Here is a 15,756-nt window from a genome sequence, read left to right on the forward strand (position 1 = left end):
CAGTATCTAAAACAGAGCAATCGCGCTTTCGCTGATAAGTGGGCATTTTGGCTAAAATGTTTTTAATAGAATTATCCATTACAGCCGTTAATTGTTGCATAGTAAGGAGGATTGGCGCACTAGATGAACTAGGGACCTCCTGAGTGGGCAAGACTGGTGTAGACACAGAAGGAGATGATGCAGTACCATGCTTACTCCCCTCACTTAAGGAATCATCTTGGGCAACATTATTATCAGTGGCATCATTGTCCCTACTTTGTTTGTCACATTCATCACATATATTTAAATGGGGAGGAACCTTGGCTTCCGAACATACAGAACATCGTCTATCTGATGGTTCAGACATGTTAATAGGCATAAACTTGATAATAAAGCACAAAAAACGTTTTAAAATAAAACCGTTACTGTCACTTTAAATTTTAAACTGAACACACTTTATTACTGAATATGTGAAAAAGTATGAAGGAATTGTTCAAAATTCACCAAAATTTCACCACAGTGTCTTAAAGCCTTAAAAGTATTGCACACCAAATTTGAAAGCTTTAACTCTTAAAATAACGGAACCGGAGCCGTTTTTACATTTAACCCCTATACAGTCCCTGGTATCTGCTTTGCTGAGACCCAACCAAGCCCAGAGGGGAATACGATACCAAATGACGCCTTCAATAAGCTTTTTCAGTGGATCTGAGCTCCTCACACATGCATCTGCATGCCTTGCTTTCCAAAAACAACTGCGCATTAGTGGCGCGAAAATGAGGCTCTGCCTATGACTAGAAAAGGCCCCCAGTGAAAAAGGTGTCCAATACAGTGCCTGCCGTTTTTTTAACACAATTCCCAAGATTAAAATAACACTTCAAAGTTATAATCCATTAAATATGCTTATAAGGTAATCGTTTTAGCCCAGAAAAATGTCTACCAGTCTTTAAAGCCCTTGTGAAGCCCTTTATTCTTATATTTAAACTAAGAAAATGGTTTACCGGATCCCATAGGGAAAATGACAGCTTCCAGCATTACCAAGTCTTGTTAGAAATGTGTCATACCTCAAGCAGCAAAGTCTGCCCACTGTTTCCCCCAACTGAAGTTACTTCATCTCAACAGTCCTGTGTGGAAACAGCCATCGATTTTAGTAATGGTTGCTAAAATCATCTTCCTCTTACAAACAGAAATCTTCATCCCTTTTCTGTTTCAGAGTAAATAGTACATACCAGCACTATTTTAAAATAACAAACTCTTGATTGAAGGATAAAACTACATTTAAACACCAAAAAACTCTTAACCATCTCCGTGGAGATGTTGCCTGTGCAACGGCAAAGAGAATGACTGGGGAAGGCGGAGCCTAGGAGGGATCATGTGACCAGCTTTGCTGGGCTCTTTGCCATTTCCTGTTGGGGAAGAGAATATCCCACAAGTAAGGATGACGCCGTGGACCGGACACACCTATGTTGGAGAAATATATATATATATATATATATATATAAATATTAAGGCTGGGCGAAATGGGAAAAATTTAAATCGCGATTTTGGACCCAAAAAAACGCGGTTTGCGATTTTAATTGCAATTTTTTTTAAATAACTCTTAAACATACATCTCACTAAAAAATTCATGTAACTGTACAGAATCTTAAAGTACATATTTCTCATTGACCAATACAGGATGAGAATTAAAATACACACATCAAAACTAGTTTAAATAAAATATAAGTGCAAACAGATACCTGATGTGCAAGTAATATGTTTATATAGATGTGTGTATAAATTATAGACACACACACACACACATTATTTAGAGTTTACTGCCCTTTAATTAAATTTGTCAATATTTATTTTGTTCTTTACAGACATAACTTTTAAATAATATTAGTTTGGTTTTATTATTCAGAAAGTCTTAAATAATTTGTATAATTATTACTCTATTAAAAGGCAATTATACTGGAAAATGTAACAATAGCATTAGCGACCCTTCAACACTACTATGTACCTGCTGTCACTCATAATACTGTATACCCTGTCACACATAATACTATATACCCTGTCACATATAATAGTATATCCCCTATCACACATACTACTATATACCTTACCCTGTCACACATAATACTATATACCTTACCCTGTCACACATTATACTGTATACCCTGTCACACATAATACTGTATACTCAGTCACATATAATACTATATACCCCGTCACACATAATACTATATACTTTGTCACATTACGTAACACATTTTAGCTTATATCCTGTCACAACCTATCCAAATTTAAAATACACACCGTATGTCACGTCACCCCAACCGTATCACATTACATCAGACACAACCCACTTTATACCCAACATGACGTCACGCTAATGGTCACATATGAACCCACCAGCTGCTGCAACCTGTGATGTTTAGACACTTCCTGACATTTCCTACGCAATTCCGTGACGCACATCCAGTACCGTAGAGAAGGAACAGTGTTAGATAGACGTTCCCTGATAGTAACGTCTTTAATGTGCGCTTCTTTGTATGACACGTGACAGCTACTATGCGACTTTATTGGCATTTGTACTTCATAGGGGGCAGGGCTAAAAATCATGTACTCTTGCGTTTTTTAAATCACGGCGGTTAATCGTGATTTAAAACCGCATATGCCGTTAATCGTTCAGCCCTATATATATATAATGTCAAATAGCCGGTGGCCCAGTACTCCAACCTATGTTTCCAAATAGTGACCTGGGTGCAATCCTCAAGTTTCAGATACACAACATAGTAATAAAGGAGGGCACTCACAGGATTTGAAATAGTCATTAAGAATTTTTTAATGGTTCATGAAGTGAGCCACCCTGGGGTACTGTGACATGCAGCCTGTGGGGACCTAGGAAAATTTTCCTAATATCCCTGGTGCTTTGTGTGTATATTGTTGCCATCTCAGTAGTAAGGCTAATGTGAACTTGATGCATTCCATGTTCTATGCTGACCATCTATCCTCAGACTATCCTGTTTTGAGCCTGAATGCTGGTTTATCAATTTAATTTTATTTCTATGTGTGGTGGTGGGTGCGCTTGTTGTTTGTTTGTTTTCACTTGTCCTGCACTATATAAAAGTAGTTTTTATCTATTTTTTATAGATTTAAAATAAGTCTTGAAGAAGGCTCATTGAAAGAGCTGAAACGTCGACCATGACATTTCACGCATAACGCTTGATGTACTCACAATAAAAAATTCTTAATGACTATTTCAAATCCTGTGAGTGCCCTCCTTTATTACTACGTTGTGTACCTGAAGCTTGATGATTGCACCCAGGTCACTATTTGGACACATAGGTTGGAGTCCTGGGCCACCGGCTATTTGACATTATATATATATATATATATTAGGGCTGAACGATTAACCGCATATGCTGTTTTAAATCGCAATTAACCGCCGTGATTTAAAAACCGCAAGAGTACATGATTTTTAGCCCCGCCCCCTATGAAGTACAAATGCCACTAAAGGTGCATAGTAGCTGTCACGTGTCATACAAAGAGGCGCACATTAAAGACGTTACTATCAGGGAACATCTATCTAACACTGTTCCTTCTCTATGGTACTGGATGTTCGTCACGGAATTGCGTAGGAAATGTCAGGAAGCGTCTAAACGTCACAGGTTGCAGCAGCTGGTGGGTTCATATGTGACCATTAGCGTGACGTCATGTTGGGTACAAAGTGGGTTGTGCCTTATGTAATGTGATACGGCTGGGGTGACGTGACATACGGTGTGTACTTTTAATTTGGGATAGGTTGTGACTATTACTACGTTGTGTGTGTGTGTATATATATATATATATATATATATATATATATATATCTGTATATAATAAAGATAAGGCCATAGATTGTAGCATGTGTGTATAACTGCTCCTATATAGCTCACTGTACAGCCATCTGGAGTGAAGAAGCACACATGCACAAATATGTCTATGGGGTAGATTTATCAAGTGTTGGATGGACATCACTAAATGCCGACAGCATACGCTGTAGGCATTTATCATTGCACAAGCATTTCTGGTGAAATGCTTGTGCAATGCTGCCTTCTGCACATTTGTGGCCAATCGGCCGCTAGCAAGGAGGAGTCAATCACCCCGATCGTATATGATCGGTATGATTGCTGTATACCACCCCAGAGGCGGCGGATGAGTTAAGGAGCAGCTGTCTTACGACCGCTGCTTCTTAACGTTTGTTTCCGGCGAGCCTGAAGGCTCTGCAGCATAATAAATCTACCCCTATGTATTTACCCCCTATGTAGCGGTTAACCACATATTAAAAGAAGAAGTTTATTTAAAAAATAAAATGCTTTAACAAAGGAGAATATTTTATATTTACACTAGAAAGACTATGTATGTGACTTGCATATGATCTAGCTCTTACTTTTGAATAAGGATCTCTTTTTATTGGCTAAAAATGGCTTCTTTAATCCAAAGTCAAGATACTCCCAGATAGGGAAAAAAAAGTGTATGCAGGACTTAAAGAATGTATTTGTACTTTTCACTTGCTTTGAATTAACTTTCTGCACATGATTGTCTGGAAGAATGGGGGTGGGGAAAGATGAATGTTGCTCTTTATAGCTAAGCATTAGCAACCATTTGAGTTACTCTGTTGATTTTTAAAGTGATGATTAGCCAGTGGTAGTTCTTTAAAAAAAAAAAAAAATTTAAAATGTATCTCCTTCCATGAGAGCATACTTAGGTATGCTTAGAAGTGTGCATGTACCTTTAGCACTATAAGGAAGCTATAAGTAAACTTTTTGCACACGTCAGGTAGTGCTTGTTTTACAAGTTGAAAGTAAAAAGATTTTGGTAGCAAGCTAAACCGCAGCGCGCAAAAAGCGGAAGTTAGAATATTGCGACCATGTAAACTTATTCCCCATAGACGTCAATGGAACGCAAAAAGTGTGGGGGGGAAAGCTAACACTCCACTCGTGCGCAAACCCGTTCCCATTTTCTCAAGTGCGCTAACCCAACACGAAATATTAATAGTTCACATTCCAATGTTCTTCACCCTTATAAGTTTTTTTATGCAATATATTTGTTTAATAATGTTTATTAGACAGTGCGGTAATCATTCTAGCGTAAATCACGATTGTGCTCACGTATACAAAGGGAACAAAGCATATTAGATAATAGAAGTAAATTTGAAAGTTTGTTTACAATTGCATGTTCTATCAGAACCATGAAAGTTTAAGTTTGATTTTACTATCCCTTTAAATAACAGCCAATTGCAGTTTTTGTTACATTTTCTAATTTTATACTAAAAAAACATCTGTGGAAGACATGTTATAAAGCATATACTGATTTACAACATTTATATCTGTAGCCTATTTTATTATAAATGCCACATATACAGGCAGACCCTCAAGGAACAGTTGTAAAAACAAATTGGTGTAAAATGAACCTAGTTATATAATGGAAGTCAATGGGAAGTAAATGAGTTAGGTTCCAGGCCCCTTTAAAAAAATGACATTAGAAATGCAATATTATATTATAAGCTAATATATATCATGGGCTAAGATTACAAGTGGCATGCTAACGTTAGCGCGGGAGCGATATTGCATAATTGCAACCATTTGCAAACCATTTACTTTGAACTTGTAATAAGCGTGCTAACCCTTTGGGGATTCAAAGTTTACTTCCAGTGGTGTTTGCACTTGAAAGCAATAAATAGCGCGCCACTTTTAAAGTGAATGTAAATTTTGATGTTTAAGTGCCCGGTTTTTAAAACTTTGATTAAAAACAGGGGCACTTTAATTCATCAAAATTTAAATTTCACTCCTGTTGTGACAAAAAACTTACCTTTTAAACTTCACAGCAGCTGCTGCTTCCTCCGGTCTCACAAGCCATTTCTGATGTCAGAAATGATTGATAGGTCATCCTCCAATCACAGATTCCCCCCCGGGGGATTCAGTGTCTGATTCACTGCCGTGATTGGAGGAAGCCAGATACCTCATTTTAGACCCAGGAAGAGGCTTTGAAACAGGTGGAGGAAGCTGGAGCTGCTGTGAAGATTAAAAAGTAAGTTTATTTTCACAACAGGAGTGAAATGAAAATATTGATGAATTAAAGTGCCCTTGTTTTTAATCAAAGTTTTAAAAACCGGGCACTTTAGCATCAAAATTTACATTCACTTTAATCTGGCTTTATATATGTATTTATATAATATAATATTATATTTAAGGCCATGAAATGAATGCTGTAAATCTGCTATATAAAAAGTGTTCGTATGCTTGCGAGGCATGTCGCTATCCATCAATAAGGGAGTGGGGTGTTTTGTTAATCAGCCAGTGGCCAGTCATATTTGTTACTTTCCAGCATATAAATAGGACATTTAAAAAAAAATATATGCACACAGATATACAATTCATGTTACCTTCAATATGATAAAGGTCAGCACTAAAAAATATTTGTAATATATTTACTGCTCTTTTATATGCATGATAGCATTTTTTTACAGTTTACTGTACTGGCCCTTTAAGAAAACAAACAAATAAAAAACTATTCTCATTTGCTGTACATAGCATTATAGTGCTGTACTATAATTACAGGTGGCAAAAACTCTTCTGCAAATCTTATGCTTTCAGCTAAGTGGCCTACAGAATAACTTCCATAGCGGTCACATGATCTCTAGGGAATAGACGCTGCTGCGCTATTGTAAAATGGTGTATAATGAACCAGCGTAAAATCAGGGCTACCTGAATTTGCCAAAATAAAGTAGGTGCTGTTACCATTGTTTGTCTTCTGTGGGTTGTTTTGATGAATGCATTGTTCCTTGACAATAATCAGGTTCTCTTGCTTGCTGAACGATTTCACTTTGCCGAGAACAAAACTCAGTGAAGCCATCTCATGAAAGAATTCTGTGTGGATAAACAAAATACTGAGTCATATGACATTGTTACAGTTTATGCATGCAAGTCAACTATTAACTTGTTGAAGGAAAAAGAAAACAACAAAAAAAGTCCATAAAATTTATTTTACTTATATTAAGACGGACCCCTCAAAATACAGTCAAAGTGGTTTGGGAAACTAACTATTAAAGGGATATGAAACCCACATTTTTTCTTTTATGATTCCAACATAGAATTTTAAGCAGCTTTGTAATTTACTACTATTATAATTATTTCTGCATTCTCTTGATATCTCATGTTGAAAAGCAGGGATGTTTGCTTAGGATTTGACCCATTTTTGGAGCACTATATGGCAACATTTTGCAAGTATGTTATGCAGGACCATCTTTTACACAGGGTAAAGGGGGCAGGTGCCCTGGGCCCAGTCTTTGTTGAGGGGCCCAAGAGTCCAAAAAAAAAAAAATTTTTTTTTTTTTTTTTTTTTTTTTTTTAGTTCATGCCAGACTGCTGATGTCATGTGACATGGGACACACACACACAGTCATTCCTAATATTGTCACAGGCAAAAGTTCTCTGCTTATATTTATTTGTGAGAAACTGTGCCAGACCGTGCCAATGTCATGTGACATTCCAAGCTAGTGCCATGTGCTGTTTTAGATGTGCACTGTGCAGCACTGGATGCTAAGCCCTAACTAGGCATCCAGTCAATCCAACTGCATCAGAAAAGGTCCTGCTGGGGTTACCACTGTTACCAGGTAACTGCTCTGGTGGTGGGGATTGTTTCTAGATAGGGCTCACTATAGGCGCATGCAGCAGAAAGCTGGAGTGGCAGGCACGTGAGGATTTGAGCATCTGTGCAGCTGCACACACCGCTCTCTTCAGTCTTGAGGCTGTGTGACTCGTCTGTATCCATGCAGCCTTGGGCAGACAGCATCCAGTCTGCTGGTCCCCTTAGCCCTGCTCTTTCTGCTGTTGCTCTAAGATCAACTAACTGAAGTTTGTTAGGAAAACAGTGCTTTGTAGAAAGGTGTCAGTGGGAAGAATAAGTGAGTGTACACATGCCCCTCCCCCATGCAGCATTGTCTAGTGCAGGATGAGAGGGAACTTGTTCCTAGCAAAGTAGTGACATGTGCTGCTGTGGCTGATGTATAGTGTTGTGCTGATACTTCACACATTAAGGTAAGGTTTATTTTTATAGTTTTTATTTCTCTCTGTTTCAGATTTTACAGCTTCCCATAGTAGTTCCACTGTTCCAGTCAGTAAAATTATATCTGTCTGCACCTCTATGCTTCCGCCTCAGTCTTTACCTTGCTTTGCTCCTGTTGGCTGCCCTAAATCTCTTTAACCAGCTAACCTCACACCAGAATCACATTCAAAAGCATATTAAATGAATCCAGAGTGGAGGAATTTATATATTTATTTACTTATTAGTACTGCTTAGGTCCAGTTTCACATATTGCAATTTTTTGCTGAGCTAATAATTTAAAAACAATATATAAAATAAATTGATTTAGTTGTTTTTTGGGATGTTGGGGTGGAGAGCGAAATTGCATGGGGGGGGCAAGAAAATGTTTGCCCAGGGTCCAGTCAGTATTAAAGACGGCCCTGATGTTATCCACTTGCAAAAGCACTAGATGGCAGCAGTATTTCCTTCCATGAAGTGCTCCAGATTCCTACCTAAGTATCTTTTCAACACAGAATATCATGGGAACTAAGCAAATTTGATAATAGAAGTAAATTTTAAATTTTTTGTTTGGCATGTTTGAATCACGAAAGAAAATTTGGGGGTTTCATATCCCCTTTTCAATGCAAGAGTTTCTGGAAGAAATAATGTAGACAACTAACCACTAAAGCACATCTGGAGAAATAAATGCTTAAAGGGATGTAAAAGACCTATAAAAATACTCTGTTACAGTATTTTCTTATTGCACTGTTATTTGCACAGAACTATGGCCCTTATAATGCAGACTTCACAGGGGCAAAACATCCTGAATTCTCCAAGAAAGGACAGAACCTGGAAGTCTCAGAAAAATGAGAGCTCCCATAGAAAGTAATGAAGCTCTCTGGGGTACAGAATTTCACAGGAGAGAGTGGAATTAACAGGGGGCCATCTGGCACTGATAACCTCACTCTCCCCTATGGCATTCTGAATCCCAGAGAGCTTCATTACTTTCGATCGGAGCTATAATCTTTCTGGGACTTTCAGGTTCTCTACAAAATAAATTAAAATATGTTATCTTGTATTTACTTCTAGTTAAAGGGACATAATACTCGTATGCTAAATCACTTGAAAATGATGCAGCATAACTGTAAAAAACTGACATGAAAATATCACCTGAATATTTCTATGTAAAAAGGAAGATACTCAAAAAAATTCAGCTCACCAGAGTAAGTGCTTTGTAAACAGTCAGCATCAGCAGTGCTGAGGTAATGCCTTGCCTTTACTGTGATCTCATAAAATGATACTGAAATCTCATGAGATTTGATAGAACTTACTTAAACTGAATAGGAAAAATAACATGACTGTGCCTGCACATGACAATTGCATAATTCCTAGCTTTTCCTGGAAAAAGAATCCTGTCTGTTTAAGTCTCTTTACCGTGCTGTGTGAATACTTAGGACATAAGATGTTCAGGTGATATTTTCTAATCAACTTTTTACAGCTATGCTGCATCACTTTCTTGTACTTCAAAATGTGGGTATCATGTCCCTTTAAGTATATTTTCCTGTGAGAGTAATAAGTGTAATGTGAATTTTGAGCAAACTTCATATGCATGCAGCTGGTGAGATAAATCAGTAAGAACTGCAGGTGTAAAATGCTTGGAGAATATGAGTTGTGAGAGAGCTTTAGACACACCCAGAGAACTCCCCTCTGCAGCCTAAGGGACACCAGCATTCTGAGACTGTCAGGCTTATTTCACATGTATATCCTAATTTGTTAGTTATACAGAAATATTTAACATACAATGCAAAAAAAACAAAAAAACTAGAGAATAAAAAGCTTACATGTAATAAAATATAAAGGACAAAATCTGAAATTTAAAATAAATTAAAAATTAAATGTAAATGCAACAATAACTCTCATGTTATGCCATGCTTTATTGTACTATGCCTGTCTCTCCTTTATATCCAGAACTGCAGGGAACTCCATTTATGGCTCTATTTAAAGGGACACTGAACCCAAATTGTTTTTCTTTCGTGATTCAGATAGAGCATGCAATTTTAAGCAACTTTCTAATTTACTCCTATTATCAATTTTTCTTTGTTATCTTGCTATCTTTATTTGAAAAAGAAGGCATCTAAGCTTTTTTTTTTATTCAGACTCTGGACAGCACTTTTTTATTGGTGGATGAATTTATCCACCAATCAGCAAGAACAACCAAGGTTGTTCACCAAAAATGGGCCGGCATCTAAACTTACATTTTTAAATAAAGATACCAAGAGAATGAAAACAATTTGATAATAAGAGAAAATTAGAAAGTTGCGTAAAATGTCATGCTCTATCTGAATCACGAAAGAAAAAAAATTGGGTTCAGTTTCCCTTTAACCCTTTGAGTGCTAAGCTGGATTTATTTTTTGTTTTTTACTATTTTTAAATGTATTTATTTTTTACTTTTTACCCCAGATCCCCAAGACCTATACCGTTGGAATCTTGGTGGTCTGTAGCTGCTTAGATGCCTGAGATACAGGCTTCTAAGCAGCATCCCCCTTTCCCTATCTTGTCCATTGTAATTTTTAAATAAAGTGGCATGGTGACGTCATCACGTCATTGCACGTGATGTCACCGCATGTAACGGGAAGCCCCGGCGATGCCTGTCACTATACAGGCCCGATCGCCGGGGTGGGAGTTTATGTGAGCCCCCAGATTGCTCTCAAGGTAGGTGTCGGTGACTGCTAGCGACGGCTCTGAGCCGTCGTTAGCACTATCATAAAAGAAAAAAAATAAGGTTTCATATCCCTTTAAAGACATACAGTACCTTCACCTATAAAAACACTTTTTTGTCTTTTTAAGGTGACATTTTTGAAGCATCAAAAGGAGAAAACTTGAGAGAATTGGAAGTCATATTTGAAGAACTGCCATTTAAAATATAAAACATTTTTTGTAAGGTTAAGAACATACAGCTAGATTACAAGTTTTGTGGTACGGTGCGGTACAGCTATACCGTTGAAAAATTGGCCATTGCGCATGGAATGGAAGGTCTCCCGTATTACAAGTCGCGGCGGTATACCTATACTGCAAGCATTTTAACCTGTAACACAACGATCCATTCCGCACTCAAAAAAACAACACTTGAGTGAAGGATTTTCCATTGCGCCATATTACAGGTTGCGCCGTCTGGTTAAAATACTTGCATTATAGCCTATACCAACATGATCCATTCCACAATCTGGGACCAGTAGTTATGGATTTTGCAAAACAAAAATGTTTCACAAAATTCATAACTAAAATGTTACAAAATACACTATAACACCCATAAACGACCTATTAACCATAAATCGCCCCCCCCCCCCCGCACTGCAAATACTATATTAAACTTATGAACCCCTAATCTGCCGCCCACCCACATCGCCAACACTATATAAACCTATTAACCCCTAAACCGCCAGCCCCCCACATCGCAAACACTATAATAAAATATTATCCCCTAAACCACCAGTCCCCCACATCACAACTAATAAACTAAACCTATTAACCTCTAAACCGCCAGCCCCCACATCACAACTAATAAACTAAACCCCCAAACTGCCAGCCCCCACATCGCAAAACACAAAATTAAACCCTAAACCTAACACCCCCTGACTTTAAATTAAAATTAAAATAAATAAAAACTTACCTGTGAAATTAAAAAAACAAGATTAAACTATAAATTAACCTAACATGGCTATTCAACTAAAATAAAATAAACTACAAATTAAAAATCCTAAAATACATGATTAAAAAAAAAAAAAACTGACACTACGAAAAAATAAAAAACCCTAAATTATAAATTTAAATAAACCTAACAATATGATAAATTAAAAAAAAATCTAACATTACAAAAAAATGCTAAAATTACAAAAAATAAAAAAAACACTAACGGCTAGATTACGAGTGTTTCTTTTTGAGCTGTGCGGTGCTAACGAGCATTTTTCTCTCACCCCTCACTTACATGCAGCGCTGGTATTACAGGTTTTTACAAACTCGGCGTTAAAAGGCAAGAAGTGAGCGTTAATCAAAATTTTGCTCCTTACCGCACTCTAATACCAGCGCTACCAATAGCCCTTAAAAGGGCCTTTTGCGGGACATTGCCCCAAAGTAATCAGCTCTTTTACCTGTAAAAAAAATACAAACAACCCACCCAACAGTAAAACCTACCACCCACACAACCAACCCCCGAAATAAAAAGCTAACTAAAAAAACCTAAACTCCCCATTGCCCTGAAAAGGGCATTTGGGTGGGCATTGCCCTTAAAAGGGCAGTTAGCACTTTTGCGGCCCAAACCCTAATCTAAAAAATAAAACCCACCCAATACACCCTTAAAAAAACCTAACACTAACCCCCTGAAGATCGACTTACTACCTAGCTAAAATAAATACAAAAGTACAAAAGTACCTGTAAAATAAAACCTAACCTAAGTTACAATAACACCTAACACTACACTATCAATAAATAAATTAACTAAATGAAATACAATTACCTAAATTAAATTAAATTAGCTAAAGTACAAAAAAAAACACACTAAATTACAGAAAATAATAAACAAATTACAGATATTTAAACTAATTACACCTAATCTAATAGCCCTATCAAAATAACCCCCCCCCCGCCAAAAAAAAAACAACCTAGCCTAAACTAAACTACCAATAGCCCTTAAAAGGGCCTTTTGCGGGGCATTGCCCCAAAGTAATCAGCTCTTTTACCTGTAAAAAAAAATACAAACAACCCCCCCAACAGTAAAACTCACCACCCACACAACCAACCCCCAAATAAAATATTATCTAAAAAAACCTAAGCTCCCCATTGCCCTGAAAAGGGCATTTGGATGGGCATTGCCCTTAAAAGGGCAGTTAGCTCTTTTGTGGCCCAAACCCTAATCTAAAAAATAAAACCCACCCAATACACCCTTAAAAAAACATAACACTAACCCCCTGAAAATCGACTTACAGTTCTGAAGACCGGATATCCATCCTCAAGAAAGCGGCAGAAGTCTTCATCCAACCGGGCCGAAGTCCTCAACGAAGCCTGGATAAGTCTTCATCCAAGCCGGGCTAGGTGGTCCTCCAGACGGGCAGAAGTCTTCATCCAGACGGCATCTTCTATCTTCATCCATCCAACGCGGAGCGGCTCCATCTTCAAGACATCCGGCATGGAGCATTCTCTTCAAACGACGGCTTCTTACTGAATGGCGGTTCCTTTAAGTGACGTCAGCCAATCGGAATTAAGGTAGAAAAAATCCTATTGGCTGATGCAATCAACCAATAGGATTGAAGTTCAATCCTATTGGCTGATCCAATCAGCCAATAGGATTGAGCTCGCATTCTATTGGCTGTTCCAATCAGTCCATCGAGTTCAACCTATACAAATCTAAAATATATACAGAAAGCTCCAGTTAAGCTTAAATAATCCCACTAAAAGGTGACCCATTTAATACTAGCAATCATATCCATGAATTTTGTTTATAGACAGAAATGTATCCAAACAATTTTTAAATGTATCTAGGGTATTGGCATTCACTACCTCCTTTGGTAATGAGTTCCACAATTTTATTGCTCTTACAGTGAAAAAATGTTTCCGTTGCAGGAGATTAAATCTCCTTTCCTCCAACCTTAAATTGTGACCTCTGGTTACAAACAATTTTCTTGGAATAAAGAAAGCCTCTGCCATCTCTGTATATGGGCCTTGAATATATTTATAGAAAGTAATCATGTCACCTCTTAAGCGCCTATTTTCTAAAGAAAACAGACCCAGTTTGGCTAGCCTCTCCTCATAGCTTAAATTCTCCTATCCCCTTATTAGCTTTGTGGCCCTTCTCTGAACATTTTCTAGTTCTGCAATATCTTTTTTGCGATCGGTCCCCAGAACTGCACTCCATACTCAAGGTGAGGTTTTACCAGGGCTTTATATAGTGACAGAATTATGCTTTCCTCCCTTGAATCAATGCCTCTTTTAATACATGCTAGTATCGTATTAGCCTTTGAAGCCACTGCCCTGCATTGTGCACCCATCTTTAGCTTGTTATCTATTACTACCCCCAAATGCAAAAAATGCAGTTTTAAAAAAACTTTTAATTTAATTGTCACTATCAAATTTATTTCAATCTTCTGGTATCCTTTGTTGAGAACCAAAGAGGTCACAGCTCATATCTTGCTGATGGGCCATCACATGATTCAGGCGGCAGGGAAATGAAGGCAAACTTTGAAATTTCATAAAAATGAGTAGCAGAAGGAGCTACATAAAGAGTGACTTGCCTTACACAAATACTGAAATGATAATATGTATTATCCACACAAATCTTTACAGTTAATCATTTATTCCTTGAACTTTATTAACAAAATTGCTACACAGTCGCACTGTTAAAAACACTTAAACTCAGCTGGCTTAAATTGAAACAAATTAATAGGATTGTAATTGTAGTATATGGAGGTTGCAAATATCAATGTGAATATGCAGCATCGGTAAGTTTGAGAAGTGCTCTGTGATATACACAAAAAAATAATACCAGCTTATTAGCTATGCTTCTTCTTTGGCGGGAGCTTACGTTATAATTACCTTGCCTTGTGCTAGTAGTTTTTATGATGATACTAGTGCATACGTTGCCATAATCACATACATTCCAGACACACTGTAACATATAAACTAGATGTCCTTATAGAGCTAGGCCCCTTGTATAACGGAAGCAATGTTTATTGTCCACTAAGTGCATGAGATAGCATTATGAGATAGCATTACTGTGCATTCACTACGTATTATAAGCGGGTTATCCAATACATATTACAACGAGTGCACACTTGCCAAAAAGAGTATAACATATAAACAAACTAGCTGACCTCATGTGGCTAAGCTCCTTCTAGCGGAAACTATATTTATTGTTAAATGATCACTCAACTTGGTTTACAGATACCAACGTATGCACTAGCATCACAAAGCCTTCACTCCATATTATTAGCTTATTATCCCATACATATATACATGCCAATAGCAACTAGAATAAGCAGTTTAAAAGCGAGAGATCAAACTCTCTAAACGTTCCTCCTCTAAAGGAAGCGTGATTGGGAAACGTGTTAGGAGAATGTTAAGAGAGTTTTATCTCTCGCTTTTAAACTGCTTACTCTAGCTGCTATTAACATGTATATATGTATGGAATAATAAGCTAATAATATGGAGTGAATGTTCCTTACATTTAGCCACCAATCAGCAAGCACTACCCAGGTGCTGAACCAAAGATAGGTCAGCTTGTAAGCTTACATTCCTGGTTTTTCAAATAAAGATACCAAGAGAACCAAGAAGAATTGATAATAGGAGTGAATTAGAAAGTTGCTTAAAATTGTCTGCTCTCTCTGAATCATAAAAGAAAAAAAAATTGGGTTCAGTATCCCTTTAAATTTAAAGATTTGTGTGGATAATACATACGGGTAGATTAGATGTCGAGCAGACTTGATTTGCTATAGCGAATCATGTTCGCTCGACATCGCTGAATACCGACAGCATAAACTGTCAGCATTTATAATTGCACAAGCATTCGCCCCCAGCTCACTGGTGGCCAATCGGGATGACTATGACCGCTGCTTCTTAACGAGCCTGAAACGATGGGACTCTGAAACAACATTCACTGCTTCATAAATGGAGCCCATAATATCATTTCAATATATGTGTGGGGCAAGGAACTCTTTCTGTTGCTCCTTCTACAACTCATTT

General features: G+C 37.4%; 1 protein-coding gene across 1 annotated transcript in view; it reads right to left on the reverse strand.

Annotated features, from left to right (window-relative positions):
• ITPRID1 (ITPR interacting domain containing 1) overlaps positions 1-15,756 on the reverse strand; it is a 410,540-nt gene that overhangs the window by 301,513 nt on the left and 93,271 nt on the right. Inside the window, exon 2 of the mRNA XM_053714442.1 lies at positions 6,741-6,869. Coding sequence (XP_053570417.1) covers positions 6,741-6,778 — 38 coding nt within the window. The 5' untranslated portion in view covers positions 6,779-6,869. The remainder of the gene's footprint in view (positions 1-6,740; positions 6,870-15,756) is intronic.

The sequence above is a fragment of the Bombina bombina genome, chromosome 5, assembly GCF_027579735.1.
Source record: "Bombina bombina isolate aBomBom1 chromosome 5, aBomBom1.pri, whole genome shotgun sequence".
NCBI classification, from domain to species: Eukaryota; Metazoa; Chordata; class Amphibia; order Anura; family Bombinatoridae; genus Bombina; species Bombina bombina.